Genomic DNA, 24,968 nt, shown 5'->3' with positions numbered 1-24,968 from the left:
TCTGGGCAGACTGGTGGTTTCAGGGTGTCAAGAGTCAGTTCTGGGCGAGCGCAGCAGAGTGCATGAAGGAAACCGGGAGCAGGGAGAGTTGGCGGGCTTAAACTCTGGACTGTGCGAGCAAACTTCACCTGCATCTTGGAATCTCTCTCACCCCCTGTCTCACTTTTTGGGAATAGTGGGAAGCTTGCTGTTCCTTGGGATGGAGCGTGGATGGGACGGTGTTTCATATGCTGGGATGTGTATTCTGGGTGTTCTGTCCGTGCTCTCGTCGGCGCTAAACGGAGTTTGGGGGTTTAACTTTTACGCAGAGCATCCCACAGTTTATAGGGGACCCGATGGAAGTTACTTCGGTTATGCTGTGGACTTCTACCAAGCTACCGCCGACAGCAACACGTGAGTGGCAACATCAGGGCTGAAGCTGTCCTGCAGAAGTTCTTCTTAAACTGTACCTGTACAAATTCAACACATTGCCTAACACTAATACTAATAAAATAATAAAGAAAAAGAGTGATGGGGGGAATAATGAAAATCCATGAGCGTCATTATCTGTCTTACCTCTGACAGATTAAGGAAAACAGAGTAAAAGGACCTGCCATGTATGAGAGTTTATGCATTGTTTGAAGAGTACATTGTCTTGCATATGTCTTGGTTTTTCTTTTGCCTATTAGGATCAGTGTGCTGGTTGGGGCTCCCAAAGCCAACACCTCCCAGCCCGGCATCGTAGAGGCTGGAGCCGTTTATTACTGCCCCTGGCCTGGGCTGCCTGAGAGCTGCAGACAGATACCCTTTGACAACTCCAGTGAGTTACCTGAAGCCTGTTTTCTCTCTGTCTTTCTCACTGACCTGAATAAACATGAGGTAGACTGCTGGTTTCTTTGCAGTAAATAGAAAGGATTACCCGTTTGAGCTGGACAAACCGTGAACCTGTCACAGTCATTGTTTCATGAGTTCTCATATAAGTGTTTTATTTAATACCAGAGATGAAATTGAACCATCATTTATTTCACTTGTAATAATTCCTTTTAGAATCATAGGTGGCCCCAGATGTTACTGGAATTGAAACCACTGTTTTATGACCTGTGTGTGTCTGTTTAAGTTGGCGCAAGTGTTATTGGATGAAAAGAGAGAGAGATGAGACATGTGGGTCTCATCAGCTTCCTGTAACAATAAAAAAAAGGAAAAAAAAGTATGGCAGGTTTGCTGGTGGATTTCTTCATCATGTTGATTATGGTATCCAGTATATTATCAACAGTGGTGTCCAATCAACTTTTGTTGGTGGGTCTAATGTTTCTGACACACGCTTCTCTATCTGAGTTGGCATGTGTGTGTGTGAGAGAGAGAGAAAGAGGGAGAGAGAGAGGAGGGGGTAAACTGAATGCACATGGGAATTTAGTTTCCCTTCGGAAGAAAGGGGGATTGGGCGAGGTCTGCTTTTTATTAGATCTTGAAAATGTAACCGTCTCCTTTCCCTCCCCTCCATCAGTCTGTCCTTCTCTCTCTCTCTCTCTCTCTCTCTCTCTCTCCCTCTCTCTCTCTCTCTCTCTCACCTATTACAAGGACTTCTAACATCTTTGTGATGACCACAAAAAGTGAAGTGGTGAAGCAACTGGCTTATCAGTGCAGTGATAGGAGTAACTCTACTCTCTTGTAGTGTTATGGGCAGATCTAACATATCCAACAGGATCCAGAGAAAGATGTACATATATATAAACAGCAGATTGTAACTGAATTAACATAAAAACCTTCAATCCATAAGAAAAAACCTTTGAAGATGAAGCTGCAGTTGGAAGCCATACTGCTGCAGAGATCGTATATCTGTCATATTATTATACCACAGTGTGACTATGACTGGATAATTTATCAACAAGCAGCTGATGCGGAAATGCAACTGCTGATAGCTGATCAGCTGATAAAAGCACTGCTTCAGTGTTCTGCCTGAACTACAGCAAGGCTCCATGAAGATAAAGACTGAGATGTTTTGTTTTCTCTAAAGTTAATTACAGTTATTTTTCACCGAGGGGGGTTTAGTTTTAATTTGAAGTGTTTTGGGGGTTAATTTCAGGTTTGAGGGACAGAGGCATAAACTTAGTGGAACAAATTTGTGTGTGAAGTCATGTGTGCATCTTTCCACTACAATGGGGGGTTTATGCACAAGTTGATTGATGACCGTGGCCACTGTGGATATTTCTAGAGTTACAGCAGACCCATTCTTACAGGTATAAACCAGACTAGGTAGGAGGCACATGCATACACACACTGATGCACACTGTACAAAGTATCCGGAGCAGAGTGCTGAGCATCTGTGTGCACTTGACTGGTTAATGTCCATATATCAACTTCACGTGCGTCTGATTATGCGTGTGCATGGTTTCAGTGACATTATGCAGATGTGTCAAGTCATGCCAGTGAAGTGAAGTGAACAGGAGAGGGGATGATATGCTATCACAGATTAATGATCGATTGGATGTCCGTGTGAGTTAAGAAGTCTGGAAAGTAAAGCTGAATACTCCACTGCTTCACGTCTGCTCTGCTGATGCATTGCTACTCAGTTTACCAGAAAAATGATGTTTTCATTTAGAAACACTTAAAAATGATGAATATTTTTGAAATTCTATTTTCCTTTTCCAAGAAGAGATGTAGCTAATGTTCACAATCGCACAAAATACATGCACATCTGAAAGCAACACATCGCATAACCCGATCGTGGTTTTATGCTGTGAAGTTAATCATTCAATACCCTCATCCACTATTACTCAGGCTTTGGGAATAAAAGTGGCACTGATACTTAATTGAACCTGTATTGCCAACACTGCAATGTTAATGATTACAATCCTTTTTAAAAATACACACACACACACACACACACACACACACACACACACACACACACACACACACACACACACACACACTCTCATATATATATATATATAATCTACATTATATATAATCTACATTATATATAATCTAAAATCAATCTTGACTTTAGCTGGCAAACTTGTACTGTACATCTGGTTGTCTGTAATTTTAGTGTGTGCTTGCTAAAAGAAGGTGTTTAATGAAGAGAGGTCTGCACTGCATGGTTGGACTTTATTAACACTGAAAACTACCTACAACAGAGCGAAAACAAACATGTACACACACTAAACGCCAAGTCGACACATAATTGTAATCTCAATGGGGAACCATGTCCATGTGCGCTTTGTGGGGAGGGGGTGGGGGCGCTATGTATCTGTGTAGGGTCAGAATGAGTCTCTTAAGTCTTGTTATTTTTTATGAGCTTTAACTTAAAAACGAAGTCTCTGTAGTTCGACAAATGTCTGTTTGTGGGGGACAGATGTTGTTCTGATGTGTGTTATTGGTCTGTTTATGATGTTGCTGTTTGTTCTTTATTGTATCTAGGGCAAATGTTTTCTGTGCTCACAAGCAGAGCTACAGGCAGCCTCAATGGTCAATATCTCAATATCGCTTTTACTGCCATCCATTATACATTATATCTTTTCTGTACTCTTACGATACCCTTTATGTCTTTATTTTTTTTCTCTCTCCAGATAACAGAATGATTAAGGTAAATGGTACCAGAGAGCCTCTGGAGTTTAAGTCGCACCAGTGGTTTGGAGCATCGGTCAGAGCACACAGAGGCGAAGTGGTGGTGAGTGGAAATAAAGTCAGATATTATCTGAATCGTTTAACTTATCCCACACAGATTTTCCCCCTACATTCCCCTCTTTTCTAAAGAAAACTGATGAAATCTTAACTGATTTCAGATCAAGAGGGAAGGCGCACCAGCAAGTAGCTCTTCATGGTGACCATATTATAATAAGTCGTAAGTTAATAAGAATATCTAGGGTGATTAACTGGTGTCAGGGGATTCAGGTACAAGGGCACTACAATTTCATGCAAAAGCTGCAAGATTTTTTCATAAATGGAAATGACAAAGTTCCATGTAATGGCGTAAGAGCAAGCATTCCTCAGAAATATATCACACTCTGTCTGGTGAAAAGAAATTGTCACCATCAGGGTGGGAGTACAAGACACCGCCTTTGCAGACTTCCTGTGGCCAATTTCTCCATCATACCTTCCAACATAACTGTTAAACAAATCCAGGTGATTTGAGGAGTTTGGCACTCGCGCGGTGTCACACAGTTTTTGGTTTTTTGTGTATTGTTGCGACGCTGCTGCAGAGCACTTTGTTCTTAAATGTATTTCCTGTAACTGTAATGTCCTTTCTGTTGTGGTTGTATTTATCTGGCAGTTGCACTGACAGAAAGGGAACTTCCAAATGGATAATAAACAAAACTAACTATGGCCGTCATTTGTTTTTAAAACCGGAATCAAAGTGGGGTTTTTTTCATTGGGCAGGCATGCGCTCCTCTGTACCACTGGCGGACAGTGAAGATGAGTGGGGAGAAAGACCCAGTCGGGACCTGTTATGTAGCCGTCCAGAACTTCAGCGCCTACGCAGAATACTCGCCATGCAGGACCAGTGAGTCACTCTGCAGCCCTGTCTGGAAATGTTTCCATCAACCTGTTGCTCCTTTCATCCTCTCCTCCCTTTGTTTTCTGCCTCTGCTATCAGGATAAACAGAAAATTAACCACGTCGCGTCGACCAGTAAGACACCACGATATCACATGACGTATACAAAGTGCATATTTTTCATTTTAGTGGACAGGAAAAAGCTGATGTTCACTAAAATTTCATAAAAACTTGCATTCATCATCTGTGATGTTGTTGCACCTACAGATAGCATTTGGTTTAGTTTTGGTTTTGAGATATATGCCTGAGATTTCCAGCACGTATATAAAATGACCTGCTCGGAGCAAGAATAATCCTCAGTTTCTCTCCCGTGACCATCACAGTCAGGATTACAAAGATATCTGAAAACCCAGACGAACAAAACAAAAACCGTGTGCGTGGCGAGGTCCGGGTAGGGAAGGTATGGAATTGTGCTTCCAGAATAAATCACTTTCTCTGATGTTTTACAAGTTGCCACAGTAACCTGAAAATATATCCGTCACTAACAGTTTATCAGACTCTCTCTGTGGCCCTCTTCTTTCTGTCATCAGTTCTGTAAATGGAATTTATGGGATTTTCTTTTTTTCATTCTCACTTCCTTCCTGTGATCTCTCTCCCCCTGTGCAGCGATATGAGCCGGCATTAAAATTTGATAAGGAGAAATGAAGGCTATCAGGTGGCACATCATAAACAGCAGAGAAAACCTAGCCTTTGTTGTCCACACATACACAGACATTCATACTTGTGCTCCCTCTGGTCGTTGGTTCAAAGCCGTAAACTCAGCTCTTCCTGAGGAGGGAACGACTGTGCCCTGTTTTACAGGGGAAGTATTTCTGCGTCGTGTTTCTAAGCTTTTTCTTTTTAGTTTTCTTTATCTTAACATGTATGTGCAACCATTCAAGCGCACTTATAAACAATGTGTTAGGCTGTAACACATTGTTTATAAGTGCGCTTGTGTAGTTCCGCATCATTAAAGGTCACTCCAGGGGGCCACTGAGATGGAGAACAATTTATGATTGGCACATGTTTTGTGTGTTCATGCGCTGTTAGATGAAGTAATTTAAACAGAAACACACACATCAGTGGTTTTACATTTTTATGTATGCCGTAAGTGCTTGATTATCTTAATTATCTAAATATTTATTTTGACAGTAGGTTGTAGTTACATGGTTTCATCTATTAGAAGCTATGATTTTGGCACAGTTGAATACCAGGAAATTGTCTCAAGACAAAAAAAAGTACCAATTAATTGTTGCATTGTTGGAATTTTGTCAGACCATTCAACATTAATACAGCAGAATCACAAATTCCCTCTTTTTTAATTCTACTTAATCCCTGTGAAGACTTGTGCCCTGCATTATTCCCAATGAGACGGTAAAATGCGGTTTGTTCAAAAAACCCAAAAAACACTCCTACTAGAGCTGCACTGTGTGTAGGTCTGCGTGCGTCCCACTCCACATGCATTTATCAGTATTTTTCTTGCAAACTTGATGACGAGGCCCCTTTGTGCTTAAGAAAGTCAGTGGAGAACCATGAACTGTTCTTCCCTCCTGTGTGGGTGAGACCTAATTGCCCTCTCGCTCTCTCTTCAATCTCAGGTAGTTTCTATGTGCAAGCCAAAAGTACTGCCCTAAAATAAGTAAGATATTCCTTTGAGCGCTTCTGTTGTTTCAGTTTTTGCATGTGTGTTCATGTTGCTTGCAGATGATCCAGACCCAGAGGGACAGGGATTCTGCCAGGCTGGTTTCAGTGTGGATTTCACCAAGGTATAGACTGGAGCGGCAGTTACCCTTTATTACCCAAAAACCTCCTGCACACAATTTGTCGCTTCTCAGAGTTCACGCAGAGAAGACTCCCATCAAAATTTATGGGCAATGGGAAGATCAGAGAGCATTTGTCCCTAGAGAAGCCTCCACGCCCGATGTGACCCATCGCCTCGTAACACAATAGACCAGGCACACATAAACACACTAACATATACACACGCATTCTTTCACTGTATAGTCAGTATGAACCTTGACCTTTCACTCATGGTCCGGCCTTACCCTCCTTACGTACAGGAAGCTGTCATTCTCTTCAAGATGTCAGAAGGCAGCGGGAATCATATGGGCACATTCACACAGCTATACACATTTTATAAACCTCTAGTCACACTTGCACAATTTATTTAATAACAATTCCTCCAATATGACTAAGCCTACTTAATTGTATTTATTCCAGGAAGGAAAGCTGGTGGTAGGAGGACCTGGAAGCTTTTACTGGCAAGGTAACTGAAACAGCAGTGTGTAAACCTTTGTTTGCTCTCTCTCTTGCAGTGATTTCATCAGTGGGACAGTGTTCAAATCAGAGAAAAGAATGGAGATGAGTTTAGCAGTCGGGACAGCCCACCTACACACATATGCACACTGGACACACTTTCCAAATCTTACCGAAGCGAAGGTGGAAAAAAAATGCGTCCCTTTCTCTGCAACCCTTTTATATTCGCTTTTCCTTTCCTCCTTTTTTTTTTTTTACTTAATGCGTCGCTCTGTCTGAAACGGTGTAACAGGAAGTTGGTGTTTGGGCTCTGTAATGAGCTGATCAGGGGGTAATGGAGTGGAGGACCTGCCCCTCTGCTCCTCAGAGGAGCTTGGGGAGCTCTGAGGGGAGAGGAAGAACCTCAAGCCGAGGCAGCAGGGTTGAGAAGGACAAAGGAAAGGGGTGGCAGAGAGAGAGAGCAGACAGGACGGCCTGAGTGATAGAGCCCGGCGATGGAGATGACAGAGAGAGAAGTGATGGAGTATGTTGATGAGAGTCAGACACAGAGCAAAGAAGCAGAACGATTTATCTCCTTGATAAAGTCAGAGCTGAGGTCAGTCAGATTGCTGGATATGCATGGGTAGTCTAAGCAGAGGGATGAAGTGTCTTAATAGGTGTAGACACAGCTTGAGTGTGTCATAGTTAAGCTGGGGAAGTGTAGCGGTACTCCCCCTGCTCCAGGTGTTACAGCGCGTGTGTGTGTGTGTTATCCAACATTGTGCAGCTGCTTGCAAGGAGAAAGGACACAATTATTCATCACTTGAACAAACTCATTTCTCTTTGCTTTCTTTGTAACCTAATGATCTTTGACCTCTGAGGCACATCAGCAGCTTAAAAAAAAAGAATAACGTAAGACATAATGTGTTTTTCAAAAAAGAGAGAAAGGAAATAGATTCATTTTTTTATTCAGAGTTACAATGATTACTTATTGTTAAATAATGAATGCTGTGGCATAAAGGACTGCACTAGACAGACATCATACACACCCTAATGGACTGCTCTCTCTCTCTCGCCGTGCCCTCAGCACTGGCACGGCAGCCTGCCTCCAGTTAAAACACTTCCTCCAAATGTTTATAAAAGCACTCAGCCTGGATTTTATGGCCTCTAATATACAACAATTATCTTCAGCCTTCAGCTTGATTCATCCTCCAACAAACTCACATAAAGCCTTGTTATCGCTGAGTGAAAAATAACTCGAAATTAGCAGCACTGATTTATGCATCTCTGTTAACAGTTTATCTCCTCAATCAGGTTGTAGTTTAATAATGAGTCGACACGGTGATATGAGATAAAGCCGGCACAGTGTGTGAGAGAGGGAGGATGAAGGGCTGCGAGAGGAGCTGAGGGGAGGGTTAAGAGGGCACATTTCCCTCCCCATCAGTACACACACATTAAGGAGGATTTATGGAAGGCTGAAGGCGGCCAGAGATAAAATCATTTGTTTGTCTGACCTCTTGTTCTACAGCAGAGGAAGGGTGTTGTTTGTGTGCGCACACCTATAATTCAGAAACCTTGTGATGGAGAGGGCAGCATTCTTCTTGGGAGTTTTTAAAGGCGTATTGGCCAAACGTATCAGCTTTTTGTTCTGCAAGAACTAAGATGTGTAAGTGTTTCTGCCTCTGAGAGGATTGTGCGCTGTCTGTGTCTTTCATGTGGAGCGAGCCGTCCAGCTCCAGCAGTTATCTGCAACAGTGGACAGCAGGGCTCCCTACACGGAGTCTGAGCTTAAACCGCTGCCTATAAACAGATGTGGCTTTCAGATTGATTGTTTTTCTCCATCCGTGTGTGTGTGTGTGTGTTTGCAGGTCAGGTGATGACAGCAGGGATAGCCGAGATACTGAATGGCTATTCGTTAAAGGCAGTGCTGAGACAGGTTTCAGGAGAGAAACACACAAGAGCTGCTGAAGACACACACGACGACAGCTACCTTGGTAACATGCATTAACAAACACACACCCAAACTTACATTCAGGTCTATAATTATTTAGACAGTTTTTGTAATTGTTGCCTCTGTACACCACCAAAGTGGATTTTTAAATCAAACAATCAAGATTTAATTAAAGTTTAGAGTTTCAGCTTTAATTCCAGGGGTTTAACAAAAGTTTACTATTCATTCTTTAAGAGTTACGGCCATTTTTATACACAGTCCCCCATTTGCAGAGGCTCAAATGTAGCTGGACAGCTGACTGACAAGCAGGTGAGGTTGTTCTCACATCATTTTAAGTTAAACAGAAATTAAACGCAAATTGTTAAGCTTTCTTTTTTATCTTTTCAATGAAACTCTTAATATGAGGTCCAAAGAGATACAAGTAAAGGAGGCCATCATTCGTCTAAAAAGGAAAATAAACCTATCAAACAGATAGCAAACGCCCTAAGAGAGTGGCCAAATCCACAGTCTGGTACATTCTTAAAAAGGAGTGCACTGGTCAGCTCAGCAACACCTTGAGGCTTGAATGACCGCAGAGGTAAACATACTGCAGGATTCTTTGTTTGGTTAAGAAAAAGCCCTTCAAACACATCACTAAAGCAAAAACATTGTGTATTTCTGATACTTTGCAATAAAAAAGACTTTCATGATGGAAAGTCAAGAGGCTTTGCAACATAGTGCAAACCACTCTTTACACTCAAGGACAAGAAGATCCGATTTGACTGTCAGATGACATTTAAAAGACGCTGAACATTTTCAAAGCAAGACGAAGGAGAGAAACAGCTCATGATCAGAATCCTACCACATCACCCGTGAAACATAGTGGAGGCAATACTATGTTATGGGCATGTATGGCTGCCAGTGGAAGTGGGTCACTATTGCTAATTGATATAACCACTGATAGAAGCATCATTATAAAATGTGAGGTGTGGGGGCTGTGCTCTCTGCTCTGAGACAAATCCAGCGAAACTGATTGGATGAGGATACTAAAATGTGCAAAAGTGACCCAGGAGTTTGTCATGGCAGAGAAATGGGATATTCTTCAGTGGCCAAGTCAGTCACATAATCTCAACCCTACAGAGTGTGTGGTTCATTCTGTACTTCAGGCAGTCATTGACTGCAAACGATTTTCATTGAAGTATTAAAAAACCTTCATGTTTTAAATTAGTTCATTTTCCCTGTTACATTTGAGCCTCTGGAAATGTCGGAATACTTATGGACCCAACTTTATGAACAAATCATAACACAATTAATAATATTAGACAACTGCAAATGAATTATAACCACATGTGCAACTGATTTCTCCGTAGGTTACTCTGTGGCAGTGGGAGAGTTTACGGGAGACTCAGAACAAGGTGAGAAATGCAAGAATTCATTAGATTCGAGGAACCTCCTGAGAACATCGGCAGTCTCTCCTGCAGCGCCGTCTAAAACGTTGCATGTTTGCGCTTTCTCTGAGCGATAGAGAGTGGACAGCTGTGTGACTTTGCCTTTGTCTGAACTTAGCGGCAGTAATTAAAACTGTCTCTGTACGTCTGGGTCATGACCCTGAGTGGACAGGACTTCAAGGACTACTGATAAAGGGCTTTCCTGTCCTCCATTTGGAGTGATTAGAATGATTATTGGCAGACTCTGCAAACCTCTTCATGTCTAGAGTGGGTCCAGAATCACGTCTGGATTTGAAATATTAGGTGAAAAAGCGCTCAGGCATGCACATATTTGTGTTTTATAAAGGATTTGCAGGTGGGGAAAAGTGCCTTTGAATTTATCTTCAGCTTTTCAAATGTGTGCTTTTTAGAGCCAGAATAAATTCATAGAAGTTATGAGTACTAGAAATGTACAAATCCTTTCATTTTTTAAGTATTGTACCGCGTAGATACACTCTGGTATATAATCGTGGCTTCTCTTTAGGTGCTGCTAAAGTTCTTTTTGATGCCATAACTTTGTGTGTGTTTCAAACGGGACAATTTCAACCAAAACTAAAAGAAAACAAAATGTTTCCAGCCACAGTGTCACCACATCACTTTTTAAACCAATTTTTTTTACTTCCTCTTTAAACAGCGTCACCACACGGTTTCACGTTAGCTTTATACACCCCCCCTCCCCAGTGTCGCTTTGCTAATCAGCATTTAGTGGGATTTTTACGGGACAACCTTGTGTTTACATACCCCCATACCAACCCTGCAAAGGCCCTGAACCGCCTAAAGCGCAACACATGTCAGAGAGTCTTAAAGAGAGCCTAAAGAGGTTACACATGCCTGCTGATGCACTGTGTTGTGGTGCAAAGTTTGTTGTGGTCTTGTTCCCTAAACCCTCTTCAGACTGGAGAACTGGTTGTAACTGGGAGCTCTGAGTGAAGATGAAGCTGAGAATTACTGGTTAATAGGCCCGCGGTTCAGCCTGTTGAGTAGAGCCAGAAGGCAGGAAGTGGGGACTCTGTCTTCTCGCTCTGGGTGGGACCCTCAGATCGTCACTTTAAGTTCACAACACTCATCAATCAATACACACGCAGAGCCCGAGCATCCAATCACTTACTTTGTTCTCTGCGACACTTGGCTGTGAGGTCGGTGGGGGTTTCAGGCTTTTGAGACAAACCTCTGTCACTTTTTCCCCCACTGTCTTTTCCGCTGTGCATCTTTCTCGCACCAATTTGACTCTTTGCTTTATTGTTATGTTTTCCAGAGCTGTTAGCTGGAGTCCCAAGAGGAGCGCAGAACTTTGGATATGTGAGTATGGACGGACAAGCCAGTTAGAAGATCGCAGTTTCATTTAGAAACAACCAACTGAGAGACAAAAGAAAAATGAAACGGTGGGAAGTCCAGCAAATATAGATGCTTATTTAAAGTATGTTAAATATTTGAATAAGAAGAAATATCATATGCTGTAGCCTTCACAGTCACCAGATCTTGAATCAACTTATTGCATATGTGGGATTTTTGACGCTTTACTCCACCATGACCAAACACTTTTCAAAGAAATATCTTCGAGAAGAGTGATGTTCATTCAGTTGAGTGCCAGTGACTTGTCGACAGATATCTTAGATATAATTGGCGGCTCGGTAGTCTAATAAGACATTTCATGCAGATGTTTCCTTTAATTTGTCTTGCATCTGTATTCCATCTGCATGTAAACTTTTATTGTGAAGATGTGTGAAAAACCTGCACTCAGACACAAACATGCAACATGAAGTCTTTGAAATTTGTCTGCTGACACAGAAATCTACTTATGTTTGCGCGTATGCCAGTAAACTTTAGTTTGCCTCTTTTTCTTGTATGGGAACTTGTCCCCGGGGCTCACTGTGTCAATCCTCCATAATGACACACAGCTTCTGCTGCATATGAAGGCCAGTGGCCCCACGTAACCCCGCTAGCCCTCTTTGACACACAAATACACAAACACACGACCTGTGACAGTGTGTTCCTCATCCCGACGTTGTAGTTGCTGCAAGACTGTCCCTTGGTGTACAGACTGGATGCCACAGAGTAGGAGGATGTAGCTGGTAATTGGTGCAGTAGATGGAGTGATGCAGGTAGACCTGACAGTGGAGTAGCTGTCAGTCCTGATCAGAATCTCTCTGCAACATATTTGACAACTGACAGCAAAGGAAAATGAAATCTCAAGTTGTTGATTTAATATTTCTTTTTACACGTCCTCATCCGTCTGTGTTCATAAGTCTATCTCTCTTTAGTACGTCTCTGAGACATGTGTGATTGGGTCAGCTTGTATCCTCCACATGTGAGGGTGTGTGTGTGTCTGTGCATGTGTGTGTATGTGTTGCCTCCGGCTCCCTCCATGTGGTTGTTATTTCAGTTCTTATGAAGGAATTCTCAGCCTTCCCCCCCTTTCCTCCATCTCTCCCTGCAACCAGGGTTAAAGGGGGGGGGGGGGGGGGGGGGAAATGAGGGGAAAATGGTAAAAGCACAAAGAGGATGGTGGTGGGGGCGGGGGGGTGTTCGGTTAAATAAAACAGTTTTTTTATGCGGTTTCTGACTTTTTTCCAACATTCTTTATGTGCCTGTTTGTCAGACTGCTCCGCCGTGTTTACTGCTCGTACACTAGGGGGACAAAGCTCGGTGCCTTATTAGTCATGTCTGCTTGCTTTAGGTGGCGATGATCAACTCCACCAACATGACGTTCATCCAGAACTTCACAGGGGAACAGGTAGGGCCATCAACACATCACAGTCTCAGACTATCACATATACGAAGCAGCGTATTTGAAATTAGTATTAGATGAAAGTCATGCAGCTTTGTCGGGGTTTGGTTAAAGTGCTGTAGCCTTCCTTCCTTGTCTGTCCATCAGATGGCCTCCTATTTTGGCTACTCTGTGGCTGTAACTGACTTAAATGGAGATGAGTAAGTAGAAAACATCTCGGTCTCTCCAGATGCTTACACTTTCTATTCTATGTATGATCACTAATTCTTCACCCTGCCCTCCCAGGACAGATGACGTGCTGGTTGGAGCACCCCTTTTCATGGAAAGAGAGACGGAGAGCAAACCCAAGGAGGTGGGCAGGGTATACCTGTACCTCCAGCTGGCTCCACTCACTTTTTCTGAACCTGTCGCTCTCACCGGCACCTACACTTTTGGACGCTTCGGCACAGCTATCGCACCGCTAGGAGATGTCAACCAAGATGGATACAATGGTAGGTCTGAGCCTTTCCAAGTAAAGGAGAAAGGGGAAAAAAAGATAAATTGACATGGATTAACTTAATCAGAAAAATGAAAAGATACAAGTAGAGCTATAGAAGGGGACAGATATGGAGAAGGGAAAATTTGTTTGATTATATTTTTCCTAAACCTGAATGAACCTTCTTTTATGGGCCAATATTTTCAGGTTAACGTGATAAAAGAACAAATCTTTTTTTCTGTTCCTGTGCTGTTTGCATGGTTATGTCACTGGCTGAGGAAATGCTATCAGATGCTGCTGTGTGAGAAAACCTAAAGTTCTCCTGCCAATCAGGAAGTGTAGTGATGAAAGGTTGTCCGTGTGAGTGGTGTCTTCCTGTGACGATCCGCCAAAGGCCATGTGTCTATGTGTGTCTGAGTTATTTTTAGCTCACCAGATGTGCCCTGAGATAAAAATCATCTGGGAGTTTTTGTCCTGCAGCCTGGAGTTCATTCCTCTTCGATGTGTTTGTTTTATCCCCATATTGATTGTACAAATACAGCCACACACACACAAATGCACACCATGTAGCCTGGAGCCCAAATGTTCTGCAAAACTAAGGCTTGTTGATTGCAGCTATAAAAAAATTGAATGAATGAAGGCGCATCTAAGCCTCCCATCACATCAATCCCGCTGAATTGTCCTTTATTTATTTATGGAGAGCATGTGTTAATGAGCCTACCACGCCTTTACAGTCATTAACCATTAGATCAATAACCACTGGATCAATACTGATGGTTTTTCAGACTAGAAATGTAAATAACATCTGCTCTCTGTTAGCGTGCAACAGTCTCTGAGGGGCACTGATGTGACCTAAGATCTGCCTCCTGAAGTGCCATGGAGACAAAGTACTTACTGAGAGTTAATCTATTGAGTGCACATCCACGTCTGTGCACGATTTCATTATTCAGTATTATAGTGTAGAATCTCAAAGGAGGGACTGTGATCAAGGCTTTCAGCGGCTTTTCTTTGCTAATGTCAAACCCAAACCGTGGACCATACCTGTGCCCTCGTGTGTCCGTGTATAATCAGAAACAGACCGGTTTCTTTCTCTCCGATGAGCTCTTCCACATCATGATCATCACTCCATTTCCAAGATTCTTCTTAAAAGTGGAACCATACCCATTTTGTCTCATCTCCGTGGCTTTACTTGCTGTCAACTGTCAACACATTGCAATTTAGCTAATTTCATTTTCCATGTGGTTTCTTTTGTTTTTCATTTTTATCGGCCAACGCTGTCAGTATTTTTCACAAAGTGTCGGGCTGTTTTTGTCTGAGAAACAGTTCTGTAGTTTTGGTCTCAGTGATCACAGTGGGTGTTCAGTGGGTGTTCTTGATGCTCTTCTTTTTGCTGCACATTCTGAGATGTTGTTGAGCAATGCCCATGAGTGACTTTCACATTATGTGAAGACTTTTTAAAAAAAATTTCTTAACTCAGCTATTCAGTTATGTACACATACCCACACATAGACATACAGACTCTCACACAGGCTCATATATACACTTGCACACACACATGGTTGCATTTATCGTCTCTACCCCACAATCTGCTTCATGTGGAACTAGTTGTTTAGACTGAGAGAGGGGGGGTCCGGAGACAAACAGGATATCTCGAGGTGCTTGGACAGCTACAGTGCTAATGGGTACTTTAATACAGGATGGTGTGACACAGAAATTTAGAGGTAAAACAATAAACTCAAATCTGCTTCTACTTCATCTGCACAGGAGCTTACTGTATCCGAATGCTTATATCTCTTTCTTTGCATTTAGATCCCCCTTTCCTTTACAGATACTTACTTCATTAGTCACACCTTGCTAGTACCGAGTTGGTTCTTTTTGCCTTCAGATCTACCTTAAATCTTCATGGCATAAATTCGACAGTCTGCTTAAAACATTCCTCAGAGGTTTTGGTCCATATTGACATAATTGTATCACATAGTTGCTGCAGATTTGTCAAGTACGTGGTGCAAATCTGCCATTTCACCACATCCCAAAGGTGTTATATTGAGATTTGGCAAGATGCTTTCATGTCTATGCTTTCATGTTGTTTACAGCAGTTTTTGTAGTGGAAATCGAGACTCGTCAGACCAGGCGACGTTGTTCCAGTCTTCTATTGTCCGGTGTTGGTGAACGTGCTAACTGTAGCCTTAGTTTCCTGTTCTTAGCTGATGGAAGTGGCACCTGGTGTGGTCTTCTGCTGCTGTAGCCCATATGCTTCAAGGTTCAAAATGCTGTGCATTCAGAAATGCTCTTGTGCATACCTTGGTTGTAACGAGTGGGCATTTGAATTGCTGTTTCCTTCCTATCAGAGCGAAGTAGCCTGGCAACTCTCCTCTCACCTCTGACATAAACAAGGCATGTTTATGTCAGAGTGTGGGAAAATCTCAGTATATCAGCACTTTCTGAAATACTCAGCCAACCATCCTAACCAGTGCTAACATCCATACTATGTTCAGAGTCACTTAAATCACCTTTATTCTCCATTCTGATCACTCTCAGTCTGAACTTCAGCAAATTGTCTTGACCATGTCTACACCTAAATGCATTGCGATTGGCTGAGTGTATATATCTACATGTCTGAAGATATTTCTAAAGGAAAGGTTAATATTTTGGTGAACGATGTGCTGATTTGCTTTCCTCTTGAGAGTTAAATCAGAAAATATGTTCCAGAGTAACAAAATACAACTACCTACTTTTTACACGTTACACTTAGAGTACAATATTTCATCCAAGACATTAACCGCTAAATGCAACAAGCTGTTTATGCACTGTTTTAGAAGTTTAAAGCATACGGTGGTAATGACTCCAATTTAGAGAGGCAGGTTTGTTTACATTTAGCCAGGTTAACTGCTATGCTCCGGTTTTCATCTGGCCTCTCACCCAGTGACAGCTAAGATAGGCTCCATCCCTGCCATAACCCTAAGCAGATAAGAAAACGAGTTAATATTCTTTTCCTCTGTTTCCATGACTTGGTACCTTGTTCCATTTCCTATTTAAACAAATATTTCCCATGCTGAGCATAACATAAACAGTGTTTATAGAGATAAGGATAGATAAAGCTGAGCCAAGATTAAAAATAAATTTGTAAAAAAAAAGTAGAAAAACAAACAAAAAAAGACGTAAGTAAATGGCCTAGCTGCCATGATCGCTCAGTTTATGACGGTCAAGCTCTTTTCCTTTCCTCTTTCCATTTCCTTGTACCTGTATAATTTCCTCTGCTCCCGTCTCAAAGGGACTTTAACCCTGTTGATGTCTAAACCATGCATATGTGTGTGTGTGTGTTGTCATCCTTCAGACGTGGCAGTGGGCTGTCCGTTCGGAGGTGAGGAGCGTGGAGGGAGAGTATTGATCTTTAATGGCAACAAAGACATATCCACACAAGGTATGACGCTCAGCCAGGAGCTGAGGGCGGCCCACGCCCCAAGTGACAGTTTGCCTGGATTTGGATTCACTCTGAGAGGAGGCCAAGATGTGGACAACAATCAGTACCCTGGTAAATACTCAACAAATCGGCCCGTCTCTACTCAGCTCCCCGCGTTATAATCAAGATTCTCTCTCAGGCTCGCATTCTTTCGCTTCTCGACTTTCCTTCCAGCTCCTCTCATTACAGCCTTCCTCCTCTTCATTCTTAACCTCCACATTTCACCGTTCCCCCATGCACCCCTCCACTACCATCTCCATGTTCTCCCCATTTTTGCTTTCCTCCTTTTCTCTGGTAAAGTCATCAGAAGCGGGTATAGGGATTTGTGCCATGAACTTCTGCCGCATCCATTCTTTAGAGATTTACAGTACTCAAGTAGGAGAGAAGACATGAGAGTGGGAGAAAAAAAAAGAAGCACAATAACACATTCTCCTCATGTTCAGTCTGCCAGACCTACAAGCCTCTGTGTATAACCTCAAAACTGTGAGCAGACAAAGCAGCATTCAATCAACTTACATGCAGCAACTCCCTAGCCTTTTTTGGCACCTTCTTACTATACCACACACCTTCACCTTATGTCTTCTGAAAATAATGTCAAAACTAAACTGGAACACACAGAGAAGGGGCCATTTGGAGGTTTTTGTAGAACACACAAGTTTCTAGTCCACGAAAAAGATTTGAAACAAAGCAGGTCTGTAAAACCACGCTTTTACTACCTCATTTTCTCCCCAATTTGGAGCCATCCGGCTCTCAGCATTAATTTTGCTTAAAGCTTCCACAGATTGGGCTGAAAATGAGAATTTGTTTAGTTTCACCTTTTGTCTTTGCCCCCTCCTACTCCCTCTTTGGCGGTTTCCCTTTTCATTCTGCTGCAATAACAGATTTCTTCATTCCACAAACAGGATACAAAGGGAAATAATAACGCGCAAGTTCACATGCATGGCTTGTGATCAGTTTCACTGGCAGCTAGCAGAGTGTATGTTGAGCACGGGCCAGGCTCCAGGTCATAGTTAGACCTGCGCAGACCCACTGCAAATCAGAGATCAGAATTAAAAACAGTGTACAATAAATACACACACAGGAGTTACAGGTTAAAACTGGCGGAGGCCCTTTGGGAGGAGCACGCAGAGAAGAAACTCATGGGTGGCACAGCTTTCTGCCAACACACACACAAACGTATAAACACGCGCGCACACAGACGTGCAGGGCTCGTGTCGTCTGTCATTAGAGAGCTTGCTGACGGAAGTGAGGCACACACACACGCACACGGTGTGTCGTTGGCAGGCTAGTAAAGTCACACTGTTCAAAGGAGCCTGAGACGTTTGATCAGCATTATGAGAGGACTGCAAAGGCGTCTGGGAGGCCTGCTACAGCTGCCATGCGCTCTCATTGTGATTAAATGTCATTAGTCGACCACAGGAAGATGGATGATGACTGTGCTCCAGTTTTATGGATTTTTATCTTTAAGAATCATTTCAGATATTTGTCTTTGGATTTCAGATCAAGCAGCGTGGAACTAAACGAAAGGTAGATAGGACAAAACCTGAAAAAGCAGGCGGTACAGGGATCAAAATAACACACACAGCTCACTGCTTCAAATCAAGCTTCATTAAATCACAGACATATCTGATTTTGTGCAAAACGGCCGGGGTCAGTTGTGTATCACATTGCCTTCAAATGCAATTTTGGTTTCATTTAACAGGTTAAAGGCCAAAAACCCACAATGTTTACCCGACAGTCGCTCTCGCTGAAAGACTTTTTGATTCGTGTTTATTTGGTTGGAAAGTGCAAAATTGATTAAAGGCCTCCAAATCAACTCTAATATTTGGCGCCCATTTTTATTCTCATTTCATGCATGATACAGGGCCTTGGTACAGCCACTCAGTCTAGCACAGGTTAACCTTCCTTCTAAGTAACTTTCCTCTGATTGGCTGCCCCTCTCAGGGTTTTTTGAACAGCAGGTGGGTGGCGCGTCAGTGCCTGAGATCACCGTATTAAGGATTTAACCTCTCAGTGACACCTCACGGAGCCTAGAAAGTAGCAAAAACTGCCTGAAACAGAGCATTTAGAGTAATCTGAGCTTTTGGCACACCGGGATTACTATCTCTGACGTGTTTAATATAAACCACCTCTCAGCACTGGGTATATATGACAAAATAAATAAAAGCACTAAGTGTGTAATAGGTGCAATTTAAACAAAACCTGCCATACTATGCAATCTAGAAATAATCCAGGCAATTATCCTGCTCTGTGGTGTAAAAATAGTGTTTCAAATGTGTGTAATGGCTGGCAATTTATTGAATTGTCCTAAAACACCACACATGAATCCAAGAATGAGGAAAACCTCTCTCTGAAAAACTACCTCTTTTTCCACTGAGAGCCACTGATCTTTGGCATTTCATCATCGTGTCCGATCCCCCGCAGCTTTCAGGGCATACATCCACTGACAGCTTGACAGTCTGTCTAAACTCTGGATGGAGGTTGTGTTTTCATAGCCCAGGATGGACACCATCAGCTAGCAGCTCAATTACCGAAATCATACCTGCACCTAGAGATGCCCTCGTTGAGTGATGCAGCCTGCTCGTGTGTGGCTATGGCTCAGTGGGTCTCTGTACACACACACCAACCTCAAATCAACAGTGGTGGGCAAGCTTTCCTGTGTATACGGAAATGGAAATGACATGGAAAAGGAAAGTAGGCCGTTGGTTGATTTAGCTCCGGATGAAGCCATGTGCAAACTTAAACTCTTAACCCTGAAGGCACCCTATCCTCAAATAAGCCTCATGTCATGCGTCTTTTTTAGCAAATGCAAGCATTAAAATAAAACAGCCAGCTGATGACATGAGTGGAGTTACATTTTCCAGGTTACATAACTGCTACAGTTGGATGGGCTCTCCCTCTCACCTCCTTCTCTGTTTCTGCTAAAAAACACACCTTCTTCTGATGGCTTTCACAGATTGTGATTTAAAAGCCAAACATCATCCTTTTCTGTCTACACCTCACCTTCTTCTGCTTTTCCCCCTCCGTTCCCAAACTCCAAAATACCAACATCTTCACATCCGTCCTCATTGTAGCATTTTTAGTATAACACACACACACTTACATAGTGACATAGCACACCCCAGGAGAAAAGAGACAAGGCCTAAATGTTTAATGCTGTGGTGTCAGGGGGACTCTGCGACTGCAGCCAAAGGCAGAAACAGATGTGCCTCACTCAGATTCAATTAGTCCCTTTCTTCTTAAATACACAGGAGAGGAGTGGCACAGCAAATGACAAGCGAGGGTTACAAGACTACACTTCCACTTGCTTCCATCCGTTGTCCTCATGCAGCAGGTTACCACAACACGAAGGGGCTGGTAGTTGATATTAGTGCTGAAATAGTCAGCTGATTAATGATGCTATCAGCACAAAACTGATTAAGTGTCTCTCGCTGTTTGTCTTTACAGTTTTGTTATGATATATCAAAGAAATTCTAGATGGAATCTGAGATGCTGCAATTTTTCCACCGTGGAGATTTGAACTTTTGCCCTTATACCCAACCATGGAGACTAAATTATTTAAAGGCCCAACATTAATAAACTAATCATAAGAATAATAAGAGATTAATTAATAATGAAAATAGTCATTTGCTGTAGCCCCCGTGGCCTCTCGCTGTGCAGTCTCTCTCAACATCACACGGCTTAGGTTTCTGCTGCATCTGGCAGCGGTGGCTTGCATCCATTAAGTGCCTCTCTTCAGTTTCACATTGTTTTAATCAGCTCTCGTGTGTGTGTGTGTGTATATGTGAGTCCGTGTCGGCGTGCGGCTTTCATTGGTATGTGTCCCCCGACCGCAGCCATTAAATACCGGCTCCATTTTAAACTTTGAGAGCCAATTAAAAGTGTGTGTTCATCACAAATCCCATGAAAACAAATAAAAATCACATATAGATGAAATCTGGTGCTGCTTGCAATTAGGAGTCGTTGCTACGCGGGCTGTTGGGAAATGTTGCTGTTTAGCGAAATGTGATTGTGAGCTTTCTAATGGCCCTGGAATGCAGCGTGGGGTCCCTGTCTGACAGCACAAACACACAGGGAAAGCACACGCATGACACAGTCGTGCAAACGCTGTTTGTGAATTTAGTCTGAAGAGGGTCATGTGTGAAAGGCAAAGCAACACGATATCAGAATATCAATTCTATATGACAGTCTGCGTGTGTGTGTGTAGCTGATTTGTGTGTAGTTGATTTGAGAAGTCTGTGTCTGAAGAAGATTGCTGGAGACCTTGAAATCAGTCCCATCTGTGGCATTCTTTGAAGCTCTCTGCTGCTCTCTCACTACGCAGATCTGATCGTGGGGGCTTTTGGCGTGGGCAAGGTGTCAGTGTACAGGTAAACACAAAAAAATGTGCAAGACTCCCAAGTTTTGGGATTTTGGATCGTGTTACAGGTATGCATCTGTTTGTTTGTGTATGTGCAGGTCACAAGCTGTGGTATCTGTGGAAGCTGAAATGATCCTGACCCCCAAAATCCTTAATCCCGACGACCGACAGTGTCACCTGCCTCAGATGAATATCATGGTTACCTGGTAATTACAGTCTCTCCGATTCATAACCATGTATTAATATAACATAGCCTGGTCAAAGTAAAGTCACACATTCATATTTTGATGGACCACCTTCAGGTGATGACGGCACGCATTCACGATGGCATCGTCTCGATAAGCTTCTGCACTGTTACAATAATATTCTCCACTCTTTCACAACCTGAGCCTGATGAATCTCGGCATTATCATATACAGATGTGGCCCTGCCATCAGGGAAGAAGAATCTGTTGATGGAAAAACCCGATGAGTCTGTATATTCAGATAGTTAAACTGACTCCACTGCCCCACAGGCTTGTATGACAGGCACTAGACGGGGCAAAGTTGTGTGTGAACACAATCCCTGAATAGTGCTCATAGGTGTGGTTACAAAAGTTATGCAGTTTCTTTTTTATTTGTTTGTTTTTTTTTCTTTCTTTTTTTTACTAACACTGGATTTTTTGCCAAAATCCAGTGTTAGTAAATCTGGCCTCAGGCGTGATGGGTGTATCACTCCATCTCTCTTCCTACCCCGGTGCACCCATCACTCTGGAACAGGGTAAATCTGGACTCCTTTTTCCATTGCTCCAGAGTCCAATCTTTATGCTTCCTGGCACATTGAAACTTTTTTTAAATTAACATTACTGATAAGTGTTTTTCTTAAGGCTACACAGCTGTTTAGTCCCAAACTCCATGAGCCGTCTTTACATTGTGCATGTGGAAATGTTTTTACCTTCACTGTTAAACATGAACGTTCTACTGTTGATTTCTTTACAGTCTGATTTTCCCAGCATAAATGATCCCTGATCACAGTCAAGATTTTTTCCATCTACATTTCTAATTTGAAGGTGGTTGGCCGTTTAGTTGCCAGCCGAAATGTTTTAATCACTGCAGTAATTATCCAATAGAAGGCTCTTACCTGTTGGTTTAGTTAAATCCAGGTGGTGACCTTTGTTTTTTGGCCAGGCAGTGTATTAACTGTGATTGAAAGCACCAGTATATTAACTTCTTCAGCTGCCCTCTCCTTACCGATAGACATAAACGTTACACATTTTTTGAAACCAGTACTACTCTGACCAGATGCTGACTCCTTGAGCTTGAAGGAGGTTAGTCAAAAACCTCCTTCATCCACTTCTAATTTCACTGCCATTGTTTACTTTCAATCTGACTTTTGGAAACGGACCTATTTATACATCTTAACTGGATATTTATTGTTGTACCAATGTTTTCATGCAGCACTCTTGGCAGGGTCCCTCTTGAAAAAGAGATTTTGATCTCAGTCAGATTTTTTTTCAAGGTTAAATAAACAAAATCAAAGAAAAACAGAAATCTACAAGAGTACAATAAAAGAATGTGCATCATTACAGAAATCTATATTCTGACTCTGCTGCACATTTTGCAATTAAACAGGCGAATCCTTTCCCACAGAATAAAACGTTGATTTCCTTTTGTTTTGTGAGATGTTTCTCTAGCTCGTCACCACAGTCTACAGTTTGTTGTAATTTTTTCCAGCTGGGTCACTCTGCCGCTTCCGTTTGGCATGGCATGGTGAGAAAAAGGCGGTCGAATCCGCACCTACGATCGAGTTAAAAATGAAGAGTGACAGCTCTTAGTACCTAAATTAGACACTTTTCCAGCGTTAACGCCTTTGGTCAGTTGTAAATTATTTCGCAGTTTGGAAAAACGGACCTTGCGTGTGTTTGTGTGTGCGCAGATGTGTGAGTGCATGTGCAGGTGAATGAAAGTTAAAGGGATCAAAGTCTTAAGCAAACATAAGACTAATGAGGCCCACTGCTGCTCTGAACCTCAGATCTGTAAAAGAAACAATCCTGCTCGTACTGTATCCTAATATGCTGTGCAGTATAAAGTTTCCCATTTTACAAATTACACCCTCACTGACAAATATTTCACCTCTGCGCTCTAGATGTCTGCCATCGGCCAAAGTCCGTTTGTCAGTGTCTCTGCTGCAATAACACAGCAGCCCACTGAAAAAGCCCACTCATATGACCCGGAACCTCAGATTTACGGGGCTCTGCAATTAATCTGAAACGGCATAATTCTGTTTTGATTATATTATTGTTGGTGGGGGTGAGCACGCTGGCTTTGAACGGTCTGGGGGTGAGTTTAGTTGAGGGGAGCCAGTCTAAAGGCTCCTGCGGCTTCGCTTCAGTCTATTGTTGGTCCTGACTTTTTGGGACAGGAACTGCTGTAGGACTGTTTGGACGGAGAAGTGGGCTCGGCTTTATGCCATCGCGGTGTCTGCGTAGTGGTGTGTGAATATTGGCAGTGAGAGAAAAAAGAAAGGGGTTTGGGCTGGATTGACATAGAGCCTTATACTGTGGAGTATTGTCAAAACAAAACTCAGCCTATTTAAATAAACCGCTATAAAATTATGGTCCAAGGTATGGAATCAAATAGGACTTTGGACATATGCAAACACGCAGTGATTCAAACAGCAGCAATAGAATTAAAGGCTGTTTGAGTCTCTTGTGTTTCAGAGACATTTCCCTGCAATTTGAACTAGAAAGGAGCATAAAGGGTGAAATCTCCAGCCTGTGCTTCATACATCTCCATTACATTTCAGTCACATAGTTAAGTATCTGATTTCCTAAAAAATAATTACCCAGCGGTCTTTGACTCTGAAGGTGGTACAACAACACTGAGTGTTTGTCTGAAGTGCTTCCACTGTCTTCTAAAATATTCTGTCTGCTCCAGGATCAAAAGAATAAAACATTTGTACTTTTCCCCCCTCAAATACAAACAGACATGGTAGCTTTAGATGAAACAGGTTCTTGCACAACAGGAACTGAAATTAAAGCATACGTCGATTATGTTTACATGTTTTTTAAATAAGATGCTTGTTCTTTATTTGTCATTTCCAGCTTCCTTGATTAGGTTGTTGTTACTTGGAAGAGGTTAGAGACGTTCAACCAGTATTTTCTTATCCAGTTTTTAAATGTGAGGGAAATGAGCTTTTTAACTGTGGGTTCTCTTAGCTTGACAGATCAGTTAGAGGAGACGAAAAGGCAAAGTTTAAAAGGAAACCCACTCACTTCTTTGGTGGTAAGTGGGGAAATCTTTGTTGATGTTACGCTCACACGAGGGAAAACAATGACAAAATGATTGTGACTTTGTGCAAACTCATTCATCGCCTTTCCAATGGTTGCTTCGATGGTGGTTACCAGATCTGTGACCACTCACAGTCAGCCATAAGGTGAAGTCTGCTCTCAGTCTGCAACTGAATAGAATAGAATAGAATAGAATAGAATAGAATAGAATAGAATAGAATTCAACTTTATTGTCATTGCACATGCACAGGTACAGGGCAACGAAATGCAGTTTGCATCCATCCAGAAGTGCTTTAGTGATATAGATATATTACAATATATATTAGCAATAATATAGATATGTGAGTATATTACAGAAATGGGTCTATTATGGTATGTTATAATGTACACGGTATGAAGTATGTTGTGAATATTCTATAACTATAAGTATGTACAGGCTGTAGTGAGTACAAGCTATGTACAGGATATGAACAGGATATAAATATGAAAAACTATACAGAATATGAAA

General features: G+C 42.2%; 1 protein-coding gene across 1 annotated transcript in view; it reads left to right on the top strand.

Annotated features, from left to right (window-relative positions):
* itga8 (integrin, alpha 8) overlaps positions 1 to 24,968 on the top strand; it is a 42,789-nt gene continuing 17,821 nt past the window's right edge. Inside the window, exons 1-15 of the mRNA XM_085422827.1 lie at positions 1 to 393; positions 669 to 799; positions 3,552 to 3,652; positions 4,363 to 4,486; positions 6,222 to 6,283; positions 6,738 to 6,783; positions 8,621 to 8,746; positions 10,053 to 10,097; positions 11,425 to 11,468; positions 12,847 to 12,903; positions 13,045 to 13,097; positions 13,183 to 13,388; positions 16,707 to 16,904; positions 21,157 to 21,202; positions 21,291 to 21,398. Coding sequence (XP_085278953.1) covers positions 200 to 393; positions 669 to 799; positions 3,552 to 3,652; positions 4,363 to 4,486; positions 6,222 to 6,283; positions 6,738 to 6,783; positions 8,621 to 8,746; positions 10,053 to 10,097; positions 11,425 to 11,468; positions 12,847 to 12,903; positions 13,045 to 13,097; positions 13,183 to 13,388; positions 16,707 to 16,904; positions 21,157 to 21,202; positions 21,291 to 21,398 — 1,541 coding nt within the window. The 5' untranslated portion in view covers positions 1 to 199. The remainder of the gene's footprint in view (positions 394 to 668; positions 800 to 3,551; positions 3,653 to 4,362; positions 4,487 to 6,221; positions 6,284 to 6,737; positions 6,784 to 8,620; positions 8,747 to 10,052; positions 10,098 to 11,424; positions 11,469 to 12,846; positions 12,904 to 13,044; positions 13,098 to 13,182; positions 13,389 to 16,706; positions 16,905 to 21,156; positions 21,203 to 21,290; positions 21,399 to 24,968) is intronic.

Source organism: Rhamphochromis longiceps, linkage group LG11 (genome assembly GCF_057381845.1).
Source record: "Rhamphochromis longiceps isolate RC_006_pf linkage group LG11, R_longiceps_female_GT1.1, whole genome shotgun sequence".
NCBI lineage: Eukaryota > Metazoa > Chordata > Actinopteri > Cichliformes > Cichlidae > Rhamphochromis > Rhamphochromis longiceps.
The sequence above is the reverse complement of the archived record's forward strand: the minus strand, read 5'-3'. Positions and strand labels throughout refer to the sequence as shown.